General features: G+C 43.8%; 1 protein-coding gene across 1 annotated transcript in view; it reads left to right on the top strand.

The window, feature by feature from the left end:
• The window catches only part of ESRRG (estrogen related receptor gamma), a 544,168-nt gene extending 535,590 nt beyond the window's left edge, over nucleotides 1-8,578 (top strand). Inside the window, 2 exon segments of the mRNA XM_068129597.2 lie at nucleotides 1,880-2,149; nucleotides 6,108-8,578. Coding sequence (XP_067985698.2) covers nucleotides 1,880-2,149; nucleotides 6,108-6,352 — 515 coding nt within the window. The 3' untranslated portion in view covers nucleotides 6,353-8,578.
• The last annotated feature ends 11,042 nt before the right edge of the window (nucleotides 8,579-19,620 follow it).

Consider the following 19,620-nt stretch of genomic DNA (forward strand, 5'->3'; position numbering starts at 1 on the left):
AACATACAGCTATTTGATCCTCATTTCAACAATATTGATAGATAAAGGTGATATAATTCAACAAATATCATGAAACATTTACATTTTGTAGTCCATTGTATAATTTAAATAAACATAAATGCAAATTTCGCATGTGGAAAAAGTAAGTACACCCCTACATTTATTACTACTTCAAATACCTAAAATTAGAATCAGATGCACCAGCTCAGGTGCAAATGATTAGAACATCGTCAGAGAGGATCTTGGAGGAACCTGTCTTATTTAAACCTCAGACATTTCGTTTGGTTTGCTCTTTTATTTGTTGTTGAAGTGTGTGGCGTCACCATGCATAGATCGAAAGAGCTCTCTGAGGCCTTCAGAAAGAAGGTTATAGATGCCTACGAGTCTGGGAGGGGATTTTAAAAGATCTCCAAACAATTTGAAATCAATCATTTGACTGTCCGGAAGATCATCTACAAGTGGAGAAGATTCCAAACAACTGCCAACTTGTTCAAGCCAGGCAGCCGCAGCAAGTTCAGCCCGAGAGCAGACCGCAAGATGCTGAAAGAAGTCTCTAAGAACCCCAGAATGTCATCACGGGGCCTACAGGTAGCTCTTGCCACTGTTGATGTCAAAGTGCATGAGTCTACCATTAGAAAGAGGCTGCACAAGTTTGATCTACATGGGAGGTGTGCCAGGAGGAAACCTTTGCTATCCAGAAAGAACATCAGGGCAAGACTAAAGTTTGCCAAGAACACCTAGGCAAAGATCAGCACTTCTGGAACAATGTGCTCTGGACAGATGAGTCAAAGGTAGAGCTATTTGGCCACAGTACCAGAAGACATGTTTGGCGAAAACCAAAGACAGCATTTGACCACAAGAACCTGATACCAACTGTAAAGCATGGTGGTGGAAATATTATGGTGTGGGGCAGCTTTGCTGCATCAGGGCCTGGGCAGCTCACCATCATAGAATCCACTATGAATTCTTCATTGTACCAGAGGGTGCTTGAGGATAATGTGAGGCCATCTGTCGGAGTGTTGAAGCTCAACCGAAGGTGGACCTTGCAACATCAAAATGACCCTAAACATACCAGTAAATCCACCAAGGAATGGCTGAAAAGAAAGAAATGGAGGGTTCTGGAATGGCCAAGTCAAAGCCCGGATCTAAATCCCATCGAGATGTTGTGGGGGGATTTGAAACGAGCTGTGCATGCAAGAAACCCCTCAAACATCGCACAGCTGAAAGAATTCTGCATGGAGGAGTGGGAAAAAGTTTCTCCCAGTCGATGTCAGCGACTGGTAGACAGTTATAAGAAACGCCTTCTTGAGGTTGTTTCTGCCAAAGGGGGCAATACCACCTATTAGAGCCAAGGGTGTACTTACTTTTTCCACAGAAGGAAATGGCATCTCTGTTAATTTTTTGGTTGAATAAATTATTGCAAAGTCAATTTTATCATTGTTTTTTATTCAATTAGATCACCTTTATCTATAGATACTCTTTAAATGAAGATCAAATATTGATATGTCCACATATGTTAAAAAGATTTTAAAAACATTTCATGGGGTGTATTTACTTTTTCACGTGACTGTATGGCATGATATTTCAAAAGTACCTGCCGAAAAATACCTGCTGATCATGTAATACCTGCAGTGATACTTTTCCAGCAGAAGGCACCTCAAAGTCAAATGCAGGTATTGCTCATAAGAGGATGTACTATAGTATGATACGTTTAGCTCTATTGACTGAGTCAATGACTCATAAAAGTTGTATTCCTGCTCTGATGCAGTATTTACGACCATGAGTGCAGTTTTTCGTGAAGCCGAGCCCAAACAACCATGGAATTAATAACTAAATGCTTGACAAGATTCACTGACGCAGTTGTCTTCCCTTCATACAGGTTTCTCCACACTCTCGCTAGGTGACCAGATGAGCCTTCTCCAGAGCGCCTGGATGGAGATCCTGCTTCTGGGTGTCGTATTCCGTTCACTACACTTTGATGACGAGCTGGTGTTCGCCGAGGACTACGTGATGGATGAGGAGCTATCCCGGCTCGCCGGCCTTCTAGACCTCAACTCGGCAATTCTGCAGCTCGTGCGCAAGTACAAGAGCCTCAAGCTTGATAAGGAGGAGTTTGTCACACTCAAAGCTATCGCGCTTGCAAACTCAGGTAAGACTGCTCATTGTGCAAGAGAAATCACCCGTTTTCTTGTTTATGTCAAATGTTGTCGTTGTTTTTTAGTGTCTCGGTCTCAGAGAGGAGCTTAGCACAGATTCCACAGCAAGGAGATGAGGAGACATCAATGTGCTTTTACCTGACTTAAGACATTAGTAAACAATGAGCCAATCAACAATGTATAGGGTGTTAAAGTATTTCAGCATCATGCCGAAGACAAAGTAACAACAAACAAGTGAAGCCTTGACATCATGGATGGAATTCAGTGAACTGCTGCATGGTTCATTTGATCAATTTTCTACCTAATTCACTGCTGCCCAAGTAGTGAAACATCAGTTCTCTGTGAATTTGAGGCATCAACACTCTTGTTGTTTCACTGTCATTGACTCTATTTCAAGTGGGTAATTGATTTTGCCAATTTGATGATTTGGCCTTGAATCATTGGCTATGCCAAAATTGGGAGGTTTTACTAAATGTTGGTGGAAATGCAGATTCGATAATCTTCAAAAGGTAGACAATTCTAGTTTATGATAAAGTTTTATAGTTATTTTTAAAATAGAAGATTAATTTACCAAACGATGTAGTTTTCAATATAAAAGTGGGTACAATGGATGAAATCACCAGGACTTTGAATGAGGTATGCTAACCACCGTGGGAAGAAGGGAGAGGCTGACGTTTCGGGTGTTAACCCTTCATCAGAGCAAAATAAGGTTAGCGCCCAGAACGTCACCTTCTCCTTCCCATGGCAGTTAGCAAACCTCAATCGACGTACTGTGGAAGTCGGACTTCCTAGGTTACCCTAACAACCCGAACAACCCTAACCCTAACCCTAACCCTAACAACCCTAAGTGGATTTCTTCCATCGTTCTACCTGTTCGCTGACACTGATCGATACTCGGCCTTCATGAGCGTGACTATTTCTTCATTCAAAAGTGGATGCAAATGGGTTGCAGTTTGAGGATCTGTAGCAACATCACTCAGCTCACATCTACACGTCGCTTCAAGGAATAAAACTAGAAATAAAGTCACATTTTGGGCAGAAAATGCACGGCTCAGTAAGTCAGGTGATTACTTTATTTATTGGAATGCACGATTAATGAGATCCGAGTTGCTTGTTGCCGATGTTTGAATTTATCGACGATTACGCTTTAGGAAAGTGCAGCAGCAGCTTCTGCTTTGCCTTGAATTCAACAACAGGATGCTTTGCTTCCTGAGGGAATGAATGACTAAACAACTTCCTGAATTCTACCTATCATGACCGGAATTGCGAGAAGCAATGTAAGCCGTAGCACGGGTTGCTATCAATATCAATGCAGATGCATTGGAAGCAAAAATATTTTTCTCTGTAAATTCAAATCACAGCTTGCAGCTAATTTAATAATGCATGAAATACGCAATTCAGGGTCATAAAAAGAAATACTTTTTGTGCAAAGTAGAGCGAGTGAATTACCCCAACTTGCTTTATAACTCGTTCAATTTCGCATCAATTTATACTTTGGAACGCTCCCAGAAATCCCGCTGCGTCTTGTTATTAACCTCGAGCTATTTAATTGCGTTCATATTATCATGATGACCAAAACGTTCGGCTGTTTATGCTCTGGGGTCACCGCATCCATATACTTGCACATGATTGTTTATTGACGTCGTCGTCCATGGGAGTTCCATCACGGCTTGGTAAAAGTCACGTGTTGTTTGTTTTGTTGAGGATAAAGAGATACCCCTGGCTTTATGCTGAAAGTGGTTTCCCAAAAACTATTACCTTGTTGCAATTGGCTGGCTAATAGTCTGGAAGCCTGGAGTTGGTTTAGCGGTTAGGGTGCCGGCTTGGGATCCGAGGATCCTGGTTTCGAATCCCGGTCAATTACTGAATTAACACGAGCGGGGTTGACTCAGCCTGTCATCCTTCCGAGGTCAGCAAATTGAGTACCAGCTCACTGGTAATTCCCTGTGTGTTGCAAGACGTGACTAACAGGGTTGGTGGCAGGAAGGGCATCCGGCCATAAAACATTGCTTCAAAAAGGGGACCATGATGCTCGAAAAAGGCCAACCCCTGCTCTGCGGGGAAAAATGGCCTCTAAAGGTGGTTCTTCCAGTGGATCTAGGGTGCAGCAGCCATTCGCATATGGAGCCTTAGCTGAGCTGAGTTGGCTGCTAACTAGTGATGTAAATAGTTATTTTTGACAATCCTCTTCCTCGCCAAGCCTGATGTTGGCCTATCAGGTAAGGTGGCTGGCGTAATATCTCAAGGTCCTGAGTTCAAGCTCCTGTCATGCAGTTGAATTAACCAGGTGGGTTGACTCGGCCTGTCATCCTTCTGAGGTTGGAAAAATGACTCTTCCAGCTTACAGGAATGACCGAGCCATTTGAGTATCTTTTGGCGGAGTGGCAATCCATCTAGGATTGTTCCCAATAGCCACGAAACTGCTTTGGCAGCCATTTTCATCTGCAGATGCAAAAAGGAGTGGACATCATCATCATGTGCCGCACCGTTGCCGTTAAACATGTGGGCACAGATTAGGAAGAGGATTTAGGTGAAAAGGATCACCACCTCTATGTCGGATGTAATACTTTTGTAACACATCAAGTACATGATGTAAATTCATCTGGGCAGTGACTAGGTTCCTTCTCTTTGATAACTACTGCATTTGCTATTGTCATCGGGAAATTTTGACCATTGTATCAATTTTCCCATCAAGGCAAGGTCACCCCATTGTGCACTAGGGTTTTAGTTCCCTTCAGCTATCTCGGACTCCTCCCTGCCCAACACAAGTAGGCTACACTTGTGCCTGGTCGCAGGCCAACAGCTTTTTCTCGTTAATTACAGTGGGGGGGAAATGTCAATAAAATGTGTTAAATTGAATGTAATGAGTGGCCGTATGGGAAGGCAGCCATTTGTTCACATTGTACGCTCTTCAAGCTATCGACAGTTTGTTTTGGGGGCGCTGCGTTGATCAATTGCGTCTGGGAATCAGTCAAACTGAAAAATGAAAAAGCAGATTGGCCTTGCTCAGTTTCCAACCGACGCATTACAGAAGAGTCCGACGCAGACAGGCCTTTTTATCAGATTGCTCCCCCAAGAACTCAAACGTGACTGTTTTTTGAAATTATTTTTAATTGATTTTGTAATTAACGGTTCAGCCCTTGCATCGATGCCCGGGCTGTTGACTGATGGAAAGGAAATTGTTTTACCAAAGTAACACTGCACTCATTTGTCTTCTCAAGTAACCCTGATGTTTCAAAGTAATGTGTTAGTAAATTTACATTGACCCATTTTCATCTGATATTACCACTTTCGCATCGGCTATTTAAATGAAATAAATATTTTATCTAATGAAGCATTTGCCACAAGTTTATATGTTAGATTTGTTGCGAGAATGTGCAAACAGAATATGGAGTTTTGAAAGCAATTACATTACTCCCCGCACCAAACTAATTGTTTCAATGAATTTTTCTAATGGCTACAAGATACATCAAATACAGATATACATATATCAAATTTCCTAAATGGGAATAAAATCCAGTTTGGTAGGACTAATAGGCCTAGGAACCGTGCAAATCACTTTCACCTAATTAGTAAAAAAAGCAAAAAAAAAAAAAGAAGATGTTATTTCGTTCATGTTTTCAAGCAAATTAAACATGTCTGAGTTAAAAGGAATTACTTGTCATTCATGCAAAGCAATGTTTCTATCTGCCTGAACATAAGTTATCGTTTGTGAAATTATCTGATGGGAAATCTCAACGATGGCCAAGCAATGTCAAATGATTTGTTGTTTTATAATGGAGCTGTTGCTGAAAATGAATTGGTAGATCAGGTGTGAGATCAGGTAATCAGAGATTGATAGTTGCCCGCATGTGCCTCTTCATGCCGTTGGGCAGTGATTGTAGTCAAGGTAACTTCCAAGTCAACAGGACTGAGCATCTTCTGATCATGTTGAATCCCTTCTCGACGCAGATTCGATGCACATTGAGGATTCCGAGGCGGTACAGAAGCTGCAGGACGTACTCCACGAAGCCCTGCAAGACTACGAAGGGAATCAACATGGCGAAGACATGCGGCGCGCCGGAAAGCTTCTCATGACTCTGCCATTGTTGCGACAAACAGCGACCAAGGCCGTGCAACACTTTTACAGCATCAAGCTCGAGGGCAAGGTCCCCATGCATAAACTCTTCCTGGAGATGCTTGAAGCCAAGGTGTGATGCCGCCTCGCGACCGGCGATTTGCCCGACGGCCTTCGGAGGCGCCGAAGGCCATGGGATGTAGGCTACCGCACATCTCCTTGGTGCCAGGAAATGGTGGATCTCCAACCGGAAGTCTTGCACGGGCCGCGTGAGCATCGTCGGGCACTTCCATCACAACGAACGAGTACGAGTCGTAGATAGTGGCAACATTTCCCGTTCCTGGAATTTCACGTTGAATCTAGAATGGCACACTTTATTTCCACTTTGAACAGGAAGTGTGTGCTTCACAAGTGGCAGGACCTCTTCGGTGTCTTTGTGAACCTTTATTTTCGGATGAAGCACACTGCTTTGGCTCTTCTGAAGTGAACAATGGCAAAGTCTCCTGTCGTGTACTCGAGATGCATCATGGTGAATCGGGCATTCAATCCCTTTGCACTTCACAGAAGAGTGTTAATTTATCAATGGGTCAAAGGAAATGCATAATTTAGAGGTCAAAATATACAATATATATATATATATAAATGATATTTTACATTAGTGTTCACCAGGTCTTCCAGCTTTGTTTCGTTTCCTTGTGCAAGGACAGAGCACAATGTAATATCTTGTAACATTTTTCTTTGTCATCACTTGTAATTCGAGAACTCTGAAGTTATTTATGTAACGCTTGTTTTGTACATTTAATTACTTTTTATGTGTTTACATGGTCTCAGGAGCATTATACCTTCCATTTGCCATTTAGTAATTCACACATTGGGAATAAATGATAAAAAAAAAAATGCAAAGTGTACATAAAGTCATGTACAAAAGGTGAAAAAGGTTTTTCTTTCATGTTGATTGGTCGTGAACGTTGTTGTCCTTGTAGTGGCGTTTTGGTCAGTGTAGCAGATGCGCAGGTAAAAGCCAAAAGTTGCGTACACCTAAAACTGCTTTCCTTGTGACCTTACATGTATTCACCATGACGTACCGTGTTGCCATGGAAACCCCTAACGGTATTTGTAACGAGAGAGAGAGATATTTGTGAAAACCAAAGTCAATGTCTGCTCCATAACAGAGTTCAAGCCAATCTTTCGAAATGATTTTTATTGTACTCATTATATTCTAAGCGAGACATACTTAGGAATCTATCACGGAGGTTCCATTATCAATCGACGGCGTCAGCGCAGATTTCATTCGGATGAGTTCGCTGTGACATTTGGAAAGATAAAATATAATTTTGATTGCAATTTCAATACGATGCTAATTGAATTCGGATTATAATCCATTTGATTCATGTTATTTTGCTCGGCCTATTTAATTCCTGCACACTTTATGGATTGTATCATAAATAAACTCGAAAAGAAAAACGCCATTTAATCTTAATCTGCAAGTAGCAGTAAAATATGTAAATTTCAGAGATTCTTCTTCTTATTTATTCTCGTTTTGCTGAAATCTATTTTTTATTTATGAGAGTATAGAAAAGTTTTGTTGTGAATGGAGTACGTTAGCGTGCAGTGGTGAATACATACATACCAAACGTTTGATTTGATTTTATAGTTTTCTTTTGGGTGCTCAGCTATAATAACAATGATAAAAGAATATGTCTCTTTAAATCGCAGTAGTAATTCATGTTAGTCGTGCATTGTGCGTTCCTTATTAGGACAGGGGTAGCGTAGTGTCTGTTCATGAATGTACCATTCTTAAATATAGCTACTGTAACACGATGTTAAGTAGTTCGTTTTATTTAAAACTGTCTAGATATATATGTGATATAATAGATATATCATCGATATTTTAAAAAATAAAAAAGAAGAGCGGGGACATTTCTGTACAAATAATCATTATAATGAAAAAACCAGTGTACATTTTGAAACGAAATTTATGATTTCTTTAACTTATAATAATTGTATGTTTAAATTGCCTAATTACCAAAAAAACAAAAAAAGGATTGCTGTAAATTGCATAAACACGAAATACGATACCGGCCGTTCATTGTTGATCATTGTTGTTCTGTGTTTAAGAGCCATTAATATACAATATGGTGATGCAAGTGTGATCTGTATCGCCACCGGTGGAAATTAAATGCTGATAAATGTGTGTCAAGAATACTATCATTATTTAGCACTGTTCTTCACATCCAAAGACATTTATTTATTCCTTGAATATATGGCATATAGTATTCCCTTTGTCCATAAGTAAATACCCGTATTAAAATCTGTTTTGTTTTCAGGCTGCTGTATAAACTAAATATTAAACCCCAATTTTTACAAAAAAGTTCTTTTTTCCATATTTTACTGACTTTTTGATAAAGCAAAACCCAATTGACAGCAACTTGTATATTTTTTTCCGCATTTCTTCTGGATTTGAAATGTTCACGAGGACATGTGCGGAATGGAATGCAACTACGAAGACTTTTTTTTTTGGCACTAATTCAATCGTGTCATAAATAAGAAAAATGAGGTAGAGAAAGGATGCTGACGAATACCTGCAGATCAGTCACTACGTTTGAAGGTATTGCATTGGCCAGAAGTGCTATGTCATCCCTGCCACATCCAATGAACAATGAACTTACAATGAATCAAGTGCAGAGTTTATAAATCCACAACAACTTCACTCAAGGTGGGATTTATGTACTTTGTGGCTTTCATTTCCATGCTTCCACTTTAGAATTATCTGATTTGTTGGAAACTCATGATTCAGTCTCGTGGTATCTATATTGTGGTTGTACAGACAAGGATGTCTGAAAAGGCAAGGGGATTAACTATACGCTCTACAACTATCGGGGATGCCTCTTCATGGTGGTTGTTCCCCCCCACCCCCCAATGCAAGTTGGGGGCCAAATCCTCCCCATTCTTCCCTGCTGCCAAGATTCATCAGGACAGAGTGATGATCACCCTTTCCCTTTCCCTCTTGTCTCTTCTCTATCTCTATCTCTATCTCTATCTCTCTATATATATATATCTCTAACTATGTCGTGCCCCTAACTTTGTGATGGCGGGGGTATACCATCCTGGATGTGGGGGATCTCTGAGTCGCTCCTGCAAGATCAATCGGCTGTCTCCGTGCCGCAGGCTTGTTCGAGAGAACTGTCTGGGGCTATACAACATCAACAACACCATCACTACCAGCAGCAACAACAACTATATGCTGGATCCATAAGTAAAGTTTATAATTATTTTGGGTACAAGCCCAAAGATTTATAAGCCATTTATTTATTGTGTGGATGGGACATTGGGAAGGGGACATTGAAATATTTGAAATTTAGAAAAGAAAAAGAAGACTTTGAAGAATTGAAATTTAGAAAAAGAAGACGTTGAAGAATTTAAATTTATAAAAGGAAAATAATAGATTGAAGAACTGAAATTTAGAAAAAGAAGACGTTGAAGAATTGAAATTTAGAAAAGGAATAAGATTGAAGAATTGAAATTTCGAAAAGGAAAAAGATTGAAGAATTGAAATTTAGAAAAAGAAGACGTTGAAGAATTGTAATTTAGGAAAATAAAATAATAGATTGAAGAATTGAAATTTAGAAAAGGAAAAGAGGGTGAAGAATTGAAATTTAGAAAAGGAAAATAAGATATTGAAGAATTGCAATTTAGAAAAGGAAAAGAGGAGGTTGAAGAATTAAAATTTAGAAAAGGAAGAGGTTGAAGAATTAAAATTTATAAAATGAAAATACTACGTTGAAGAATTGAAATTTAGAAAAGGAAAATAATAGATTGAAGAATTGAAATTTAGAAAAGGAAAATAAGATATTGAAGAATTGAAATTTAGAAAAGGAAAATAAGAGATTGAAGAATTCAAATTTAGAAAAGGAAAATAAGAGGTTGAAGAATTAAAATTTAGAAAAGGAAAAGAGGAGGTTGAAGAATTAAAATTTAGAAAAGGAAAAGAAGATGGATTTGACAGGAAAGAGAATAAACCACCTTTAGAGGCCATTTTTCCCCGCAAAGCGGGGGTTGGCCTTTTTCGGGGACCGTGGTTGTTGTTTGATTTTTGGTCCCCTTTTTGAAGCAATGTTTTACGGCCGGATGCCCTTCCTGCCGTCAACCCTTTTTGTCGCCTTTTACAACAAGCAGGGAATTACCAGTGAACTGGTACTCAATTAGCCGACCTCGGAAGGATGACAGGCTGAGTAAAGAGAATAAAGCATAGATAAGTATGGGCGAGGCATAGGTGTAGTTTGACTTCTGTATTTGGGGCAAGGGGTTAATATTTATAATGGGTAGCTAGGTCTGACTTCAAAAATTACCATTTGTTAGTGCAGTTACAGTGTCCGTGCAATCACAAATACAGTTTATAATATTAATATATTAATAATCACAAATAATATTAATAATGGCTAACTAGGTCTGACTTCCAAAATTACCGTTTGTTAGTGCAGTTACAGTGTACATGCAATCACAAATACAATTTATAATATTAATATATTAATAATCACAAATAATATTAATAATGGCTAACTAGGTCTGACTTCCAAAATTACCATTTGTTAGCGTAGCTAAAGTGTACGTGCAATCACAAATACAGTTTATAATATTAATATATTAATAATCACAAATAATATTAATAATGGGTCTGACTTCCAAAATTACCATTTGGTAGTGTAGTTACAGTGTACGTGCAATCACAAATACAGTTTATAATATTAATAATCACAAAGAATATTAATAATGGGTAACTAGGTCTGACTTCCAAAATTACCATTTGTTAGTGCAGTTACAGTGTACGTACAATCACAAATCCAGTTTATAATATTGTTACGGTTCTCTGCCACCCTTTTTCCCCTTACCAATGGGGGATTAATCCCCTTGTTCTTTCTGGGCTTGGCGGAACCGGGACTTGAAACGCCCCTTCCAGGCGAACGCAGAGTTGGATTTCGGGACCAACTCTCGCTCGTACCTAATTCCCTGCGCCGCCACAGAAGCGAGGAGGCAAACCTCGCACAAGCCACCTGTGGTTTGGTTACGCCGAGCGGATTGAGTACCACGTGGTCCGTGCAGTCTTAATAGTGGAACCCGATTCGAGCGGTTCTATTCGTACCACGCTTAGCCAATGAGGAAATCACAAGAACGATCGAATGGAAAAGGAAGAACACAGGTTTAATTATTCCCACACGTATATACAATGATCGGAACGCAGGGATACGGAGCAGCACTTAATCAGTCTTATCTTGTCCCCCGGACTCGGGCCCGTCACACTCACACAGGGAATTGCAGATGGATTGATGTTCAGCCAAACGCGTCGACGTGGTCATCCAGGAATGGCCCCGTCCGGCTCTCCACGGTCCCAGCACGTCCCGCGAAGATGGCAGCAGGCGGTGGAAGGAACCTCGTAGTGTGTCTCCCGAAACAAAGCAGCCGATGAGGTGGAACGGCAAATGCGGGACCCTCAGCGCGGCTGGCGATTACACAGCCATTATCACTCGCTCGACAATGCACTGTATATGGATCGGCCTCCATCTCAACCGAGCGTCACTTTATAATAGCGCGTGTTCCGGTTCATGCGCGTCTTTCTTCACCCGCGTATCTCTCACAGTTATTTGACACTCTCAACTCCTGCTCGTCAACGATTCCTCTTGGTTGGTCAGTGCGCGCGAGTTCTCCGTTCACCAGCGGGTCCTCAAGTCCTCTTGTCCTCAAGTCCTTTGCTCATCAGTCCTCTCGGGGGCTTTGCGCAACGGTTTATATAGATGCGCCCCCGAACCTTCTCGAACCCCCTCGAACCTTCTTACCACCCCCTGTGATGCAGTGCTGCCGCCACCACCTCTGAGCCCTGATTGGCGCCTCGTGCTTACCGTCAGCTCTTCTGCCGCCCCTCATTCGGCTCCGCCCCGACCCTCCTAGGCCTGCCTCGTGTTAATTCGCCCAAAATGAACCAAAGTCAGCGCAAAGGGGCATTAGGCTAGGGAGGCTGGAAAGTCGGTAGAAGTAGGACATATTCTCCTGACTCTACTCAACGCAGAACTAACTTAGGAAAAGGGCTAATCTCACAAATACTAAGAAATAACTAAACTATCGTGAGGCTAAATGTTGCTTGTGTGACTAACGATGAGGGGGCAATTTTAACGTTTATTATACTCCATGTACAAAACTCAAAACCGCAACAATATATATATATTAATAATCACAAATAATATTAATAACGGGTAACCAGGTCTGACTTCCAAAATTACCATTTGTTAGTGCAGTTACAGTGTACGTGCAATCACAAATACAGTTTATAATATTAATATATTAATAATCACAAATAATATTAGTAATGGGTAACTAGGTCTGACTTCCAAAATTACCGTTTGTCAGTGTAGTTACAGTGTACGTGCAATCACAAATACAGTTTATAATATTAATATATTAATAATCACAAAAATAATATTAATAATGGGTAACTAGGTCTGACTTCCAAAATTACCATTTGTTAGTGTAGTTACAGTGTACGTGCAATCACAAATACAGTTTATAATATTAATATATTAATAATCACAAATAATATTAATAATGGGTAACTAGGTCTGTCTTCCAAAATTACCGTTTGTTAGTGTAGTTACAGTGTACATGCAATCACAAATACAGTTTATAATATTAATATTGTTGCGGATTCGGGGTACGGCACTCCCGTTACCAAGGGGGGGGGGGGGTTAGTCCCCTTGTCTTTTAAGCTGGCCGTCTCCGATCCTGGAAACTATGACGTCACTTCCGGTCGGTAGTAGCCAGGTCAATGAAGTCCCAAATACCTGCTTACTAGTACCGACCATAAGCGAGGAGATAATTTCCACCCGAGCCGCAGTGTTAATGGATACGCCGAGCAAAGCGGGCTGCGACTCAGGCCGTTAACAAAAAGACTAACCCGATTCTGAGCGGTTCTAATCGTGCCACAGGTACTCAAGGGAGAAATCACGAAGACGATCGGATGAGAGGAAACCAAAAGGTAAGGAAAGAACAAATATTTATTAATTACGTACAAGAAACCCGAAGAGGAAATGAAAGAAGGGCATGTACAAGAGGAGCAAAAGGACACAGGGCAAGCTTATACAGTCTTACTTATCACGCCCAGGACAATACAAATGGACGTACACGAAAGGGTAGTGGTAGGAAGGAAGAGAAGGTCCAGGCAGATGGCAGGCGTCGAGGTCCGGCTCCAGGTTCACTCGAGTCCGGCTCCGGGTGTTGACTCGTACCGTGGCAAAGAACGGCCGGCAGCTTCACGTGGCGTTGGTGCACGACCGGACCTTTTTGATATAGCGAGGGACTGGGATGCTGCTTACGTAATATGTCCGCCTGCTGCCTCTCCCTCTCTCTCTCAAAGTTCATACGCGCCTTCAGCCATTCCCTCGCGCAGTCCTTTCACACGAGCGCTGTTGCGTAGGTCCTTTCAATAGTCGAGCTCCTTCGCGGTCCTTCAGAGGGCTTTTCGTCCACATTTATATGGGCAAGCCAGTGAACCCCCTGGAAGCTCCAGCCACGCCCTTACCAGGCCATCCCACCTCAGCCCTGATAGGTTAGCGAGGGCTCGCCGGCCCCGCCCTCGATGGCTCGTGGACGAGGCCACACCTCTTCTCGTGGCTCTGCCCCATCTTTCCTCGAGCCGACCGCGTGTTCAATGGCGGTGCTTGGGCAGAAGCTCAGCGAGTCAGCGAATGCTGCCAACAAAAGGCAGGTAATAGAATTTGGAGGGACAAGCCCCGACTGTAGGGGCTCATACTGGCGTAGCTTGGAGAGAGAGCGGCTGGCAAAGAGGCGAATGGGGCCTATCTTATTTAATTAATGCAACACAGAGTCAAACTATTGGAAACAGATCCTTACCTGAAACACATACTAATGAGATAACTGAAGAAGGTCCTATGGTGTCCTACGTGTTGCAAAATGGACTAGCTAGGGTGCGACCTTTGACCTTTGGAAGATGGGGATATTTACAGGGAATTATTTACAAGGCTTATTATTTTACAAGTGAAGGTTCTAAAAACCATAACACTGCACCCGTCTCTCCTCCAGGCACGGCCCGTGCCGACAAAACTTTAACTTAGTGTGACTTCCCCCTGACTATCTCTTCTCCTTCTCCCTCCTTTTGCTTTAAATATTTCCCTATTGATTCTTGTCTTGTCTTTTTGATTCTTGTCTTATATATATGCCGTATATCGCTGCTGTTTGTTTTCTTGATTCTTGTCTTTTTGCAATTGTTGTTTTCATGTATTGTTATGCATTATGTTTTCCACTCTGTCAAAGCGCCTTTGGGCTTCTGGAAAAGCGCTATACAAAATAAATGAATTATTATTATTATTATTATTAGTGTGACACTCAGGTGTGGTTACCCTCTACTTTTAACCTCACCCTGAGTGTGACATTTTAAAAACAATTAAGTATGTCCCGCCTGCTGCGTTGCATTCTACCTAACAGATTCACGCCCACAGACTAACCAAATTGCGGAATTAATTTTCAAACTACACATTTACGGTGGGGAGCATTATTTACAAAGACACTATTAATTTGATCATTTACAAAACTACACCCAGGACCTGTCTTTTGGGAAACAAAAGCAGTTGGTTTTGATAAGAGGAAAGGTCATGTCATGCACTGCACTGTACCGATACCACAAGCACCAATTAACAAAATGCACCAAGAGCACCATAAAGCACCAAAGCACGAAAAGCACCATCCAGTGTACAGTCATACATTTCAGAATAAAATGATGCCTCGTGACGTCTTCTCTGCTGGGCCGCTGGTTCTGGTCGTTTTCTTTGCTTGCTGCCTATTTGGTAATAAAACAAAAAGGGCACAAAACGTGTCCACTTTTCTTTTAATTGCGGCCAGCAGGGGCCAACTAAGGGTGGTCCACCTGCATGGCTTAGGTGCCACCTCAACCGTGGTCCGCAAGCAAGATTTCCACTGGCCACAATGGCCGGTCCCCAGCAGAGGTGCCAGGCCCCAAAACGTGGGGTCCATAAAGTGGTGCTCGGCCACAAAAAACGTGTGGTCCATAACGTGGTGCTCGGCCACAAAACGTGTGGTCCATAGAAGTGGTGTACCGGTCCAGGCAGGCAAGCAGTGAGGGTGCGGACACACAACTGCGACACATGCACACTTTCCCCTCGGCACACAAAGACCACGGTCCATGAGTGGGGAAGGAAGACAAAGCAGGGTTAGCGGGGTGCAAGGGCGCAAGAGTACACATCAACACAAGGCAGTGCAGAGTGAGGTGCGCCGGAGAGCGAGCCGAGAAAGCTCGTCCCTACCGTACGTTCCCCCCCTGTCACCTAATCTACCCTTGCCCCTACCCCGTATTTACACAATTTACAAATCCCTCGCTAACGTCCTGTCTTCCCCCTATCTCCCCTAATCCAAATTCATCATTATTCCCTCTAAACCAAATTCGCCACCAATCCAAATTCCTCATCAATCCCTCCTAAGGAGGAAGAGATGGAATATAAACAATGTCACCCCACGTCGTGGTGCGTCTTACATTCCAAATGTCTGCCAAAACATGATGTGGAGTCTGTCACCTTAGTGAGTGGATGCGGATGGTGCGAAGAGATTTTCAATCCGAAACTACTTCCTAAATGACTTTAACACACGTTTCACTACCCAGGGTCTTTCCTTGCCAAATCATTGGCCATCTTTACTCTATGTGGTTTTAAGAACCGAACTCCCATTGAGCATACTGTGGCACTCACCAATTTGGGGTCTCACTCCCCCGATTCTACTCCCTGTGCCCTCGCACAATTTCAGGGCTGGGTTGTGTGGCTCTCCCAGCAGGTCCGCTCACCTGCACACCTCTGCCACTGTAGTTGCCTCCCGAGCTTACCTGCTCCTCACCCTAACCTACCTGGGGGAAGGCCCTCTGGCGCTCTCACCCTCTACCGCCCTCTCTGGCGTCGGGCTACCCGGGTCCGTCCTCCGGATCCTCGGGCCCCATTGAACACTAACTGGCTCCCAGAGCCTACCTGCGGCCTCACCTGGCCGACAGACTAACAGTGGCGGAGTGCCCATTTAACCATACGTACTAACAGGCCACATGCCCAGCCAATTTCACTCCACTAATGCACCCCCCAAGCAGTACTCTGCTACTCTCGCACAACAGATGCCAATATCCAACCACAATTTACCTACGCCCTCTACCTACTCTTAAACTACCCTCCCTGTGTATTCGTGAAGGGGGTCCATCCTTCCCCATCCACTCTTTCGCACCATACCCTCCACTCCATGTATTCCACACTACTCACTCCACACCATCCATTCCATACTCCCTTCATTCCAGACCATCTATTCCATACAACCATTCTCCACACACCTGTATTGCACTTGCACACCTTGCAAGCCATTCACTCAATACAATGCCATTCATCATGCTCACCACAAAGAACTTCCATACCAATTCCTCATTTCATCACTCTCACTACAAACACACTGCATCATTTAATCTAACTACTCCCTTCTGAAACTCGTGCTCCCGGTCTTCCCTTATACTAAGCACTCCCTCGTCATTATCATCCATCTAATCTATTCTGCGTCCCCACTACAGGTATCAATGTCGCTACTTAAATCTAACGTTACCTATGGTCATCTTTCTAACATCCTATCAATAACCTAACACTCCCGGGCTAGTTTGTACAGCCAATCCCATAAACTAATGCTCATGTGCCCCCAAAGATGAGTAATGTGAATGGTAAAACTACCATCCATCACTACATCATATACCATTTGTCATCATCACTATCCCTATCCGTTCACTATACTATGAGCCTCGGTGCGTCAATGCATTTTCACAGCTTGGCTTCAAAAAGCCGGCTATGTGTGCGGATGGTCAGTCTCCTGTGGTTGGGTCCGTCCGGGCATCGATTCTGGGGAGGAGTTTTTGTCGGGCCAAGGCTCCAAGCACCATCCCGGCGCAAGGCCTTGCACTCCCAAGCGCGATGGCCCAGCCTTGCCCGGATGGAGTGCCGCCACCACAAGGGGGCGCTGCTCCGACCCCTCCTACCTCCCCTCGAACCGGGCCGCCCGCTTTGCCTGGAAAAGCACGGAATCGACCGTACAGGGTGGGGCCCGGCCCGAATCGTGCACGACGCTCCGAGCAGGAGTGACGCGACTACGATCCCGGCCAGCTCCCGCAGCACACAAAGCCCGTCATGGACCGAGAGCTCACGTCGGCTCTACGTCGGCCTAACCGCTGCCCCGGTCAGCGTCGATGCTCGACTTGCATGCTCACACGCATACACGACCCCTTTTACACTCACATTCGCACACCAAGTCGTCCTCTCGCCTTCCATACACTTCATGCATTCCAGGCATTCCATTATCGCACTTTCTGTTACACACCACTCGCTGTTCGCACACTCCATACCACACCTCTCTCGCACACCATCTTGCGCACTCTCTCCCGGTACATACTCCGTACAACTCATGGGGGTGCACTCTTGCATCCACCCATTCAGCGCACACCTACTCATGGGTGTGCAAGCCCTCGTGGCACACCCAATTACGCGCTTCACCACCAACTCAGGTGTGCATTCTCGCACATGCTCAACCATTCCAGGTGTGCATTCTTTCTCACTCGCCACAACCAACTCACTCTCCGTGTCACAATCACTCCCACTATCACACTCCGTCGTGCATTCTCCCTTGCACCCGGTAACACACTCGCGCCTCGACGCCATTCGCACAAGCGCGCCATTGCCATTCACACAGCGCACCACGGACCTCCCACAAACGCCCGGGTTACGCTGGAATCCCAAGCGCACGAAAATTATTTTAGCGCTAAACACTTTCCCGCCAAATCTCTTAGCACCATATATCACCCGGCTCACCTTCGGGATTCTTCTTCTTCGCTGCTCCAACACCTGCAAACTTTCATTGGGGTCATTAAGCACGGCATCATGATGTGAGCACGGACTTTGCACATATTCCATTTCTGTCTCCCGCGAGCGCTTTTCTAAGTCCGTCTCTTCCGCCCCAATTTCAACTATTTCTTTGCTTTTAATTCCTTTTTCCTCGACGGCCGCCTGTTCTAATAAAATAAAATTCTCTACTTCGGCGGTCGCCGGCTTTACCATACCCCGAGTCGCGATTTCTATCCCGGTCCACCCGGCTGTGCTTTGCTCAACCTCGCTTAATCCATGCTCCTCAAGCCGCGCTACCTCACCGTGCACAAATGCGACCCCCTCGCTCAACCTGCGGTTAACCTCCCTCTCACATTCCCTTGTCTCATACCAGGCTTGGTCCCTCGCCAACCCCTCATTAATTTCTTAGGCTTGACCATTTATATCTTCCAATTGGTCCCCTACTTTGCCCTCTAATCCTACCAATTTATTTCCAAATCCCCCAATTTGATTCTCTAGGCCTCCAATTTGGCTTCCCATGTCATTTCTCAATTCCCCAAATTTACTGTCTAGTCCCTCAAATTTGGCTTCTAGCCCCCCCGATTTGATTGCCCAATTGCTCCCCCATTCTGTTTTCTAACCCTTTTATTTCCCGAGTGGACATTTTCCCATTTCCCGAGTCGAGTGTCCAACTTTGCCATCATTTGAATCATAAAGACTCGCATGTACTCTGGCATCTCGGGCTCGGCTGCCGCCACCATGTGCGAGGCGCTGCCATTTTGTGCTGCCGCGACCACATGCGAGGCACCGCCATTTTGCGCGCCTGCAACCCCTACTGCCGCACCTTCTTCGACCTCCTCTTCCATTACTCCCAATTGTTCCCTGGGGTCCTGGGTTGCCTCTAACCCCTCTTCTATCTCCCCCACCGGCATCCGATTGCCTTGAGTATCCATGGCGCGACTCAATTTGGATTTTAATACTAAATTTTGGCCGCTCGTAATTTTGACCAAATTTTTTTAAGATGATAGAAAATTTGGTTCAAGCCTCAAATCCCACTCCCAGACACCAATTGTTGCGGATCCGGGGGTCGGCGCTCCCCTTACCAAGAGGGGGGTTAATCCCCTTGTCTTTTACACTGGCCGAGCCCCCAGCCCTGGAAATTAAATGCTCCTTTGCGGGGTTGAGATTGGCCAGGGTGATTGGTCAAGATCGGCTCCCAAATACCTGCTTGCCAATCCCTCCGCAAAGCAGGGAGATAATTTCCGCTCAAGCCATGGACAGATGGAAATTGCCGAGCGGTTTAGCAATCCACGATTCGAGCTGTTAGCAATAAGACTAACCCGATTCTGAGCGGTTCTAATCGTGCCACAGGTACTCAATGGAGAAATCACGATGACGATTGGACGAGAGGAAACCAAAAGGTAAGGAAAGAACAAATATTTATTAATTACGTACAAGAAACCCAAAGAGGAAATGAAAGAAGGGCATGTACAAGAGGAGG

Source organism: Myxine glutinosa, chromosome 9, assembly GCF_964187855.1.
Source record: "Myxine glutinosa chromosome 9, kmMyxGlut1.1, whole genome shotgun sequence".
Classification (NCBI taxonomy): domain Eukaryota; kingdom Metazoa; phylum Chordata; class Myxini; order Myxiniformes; family Myxinidae; genus Myxine; species Myxine glutinosa.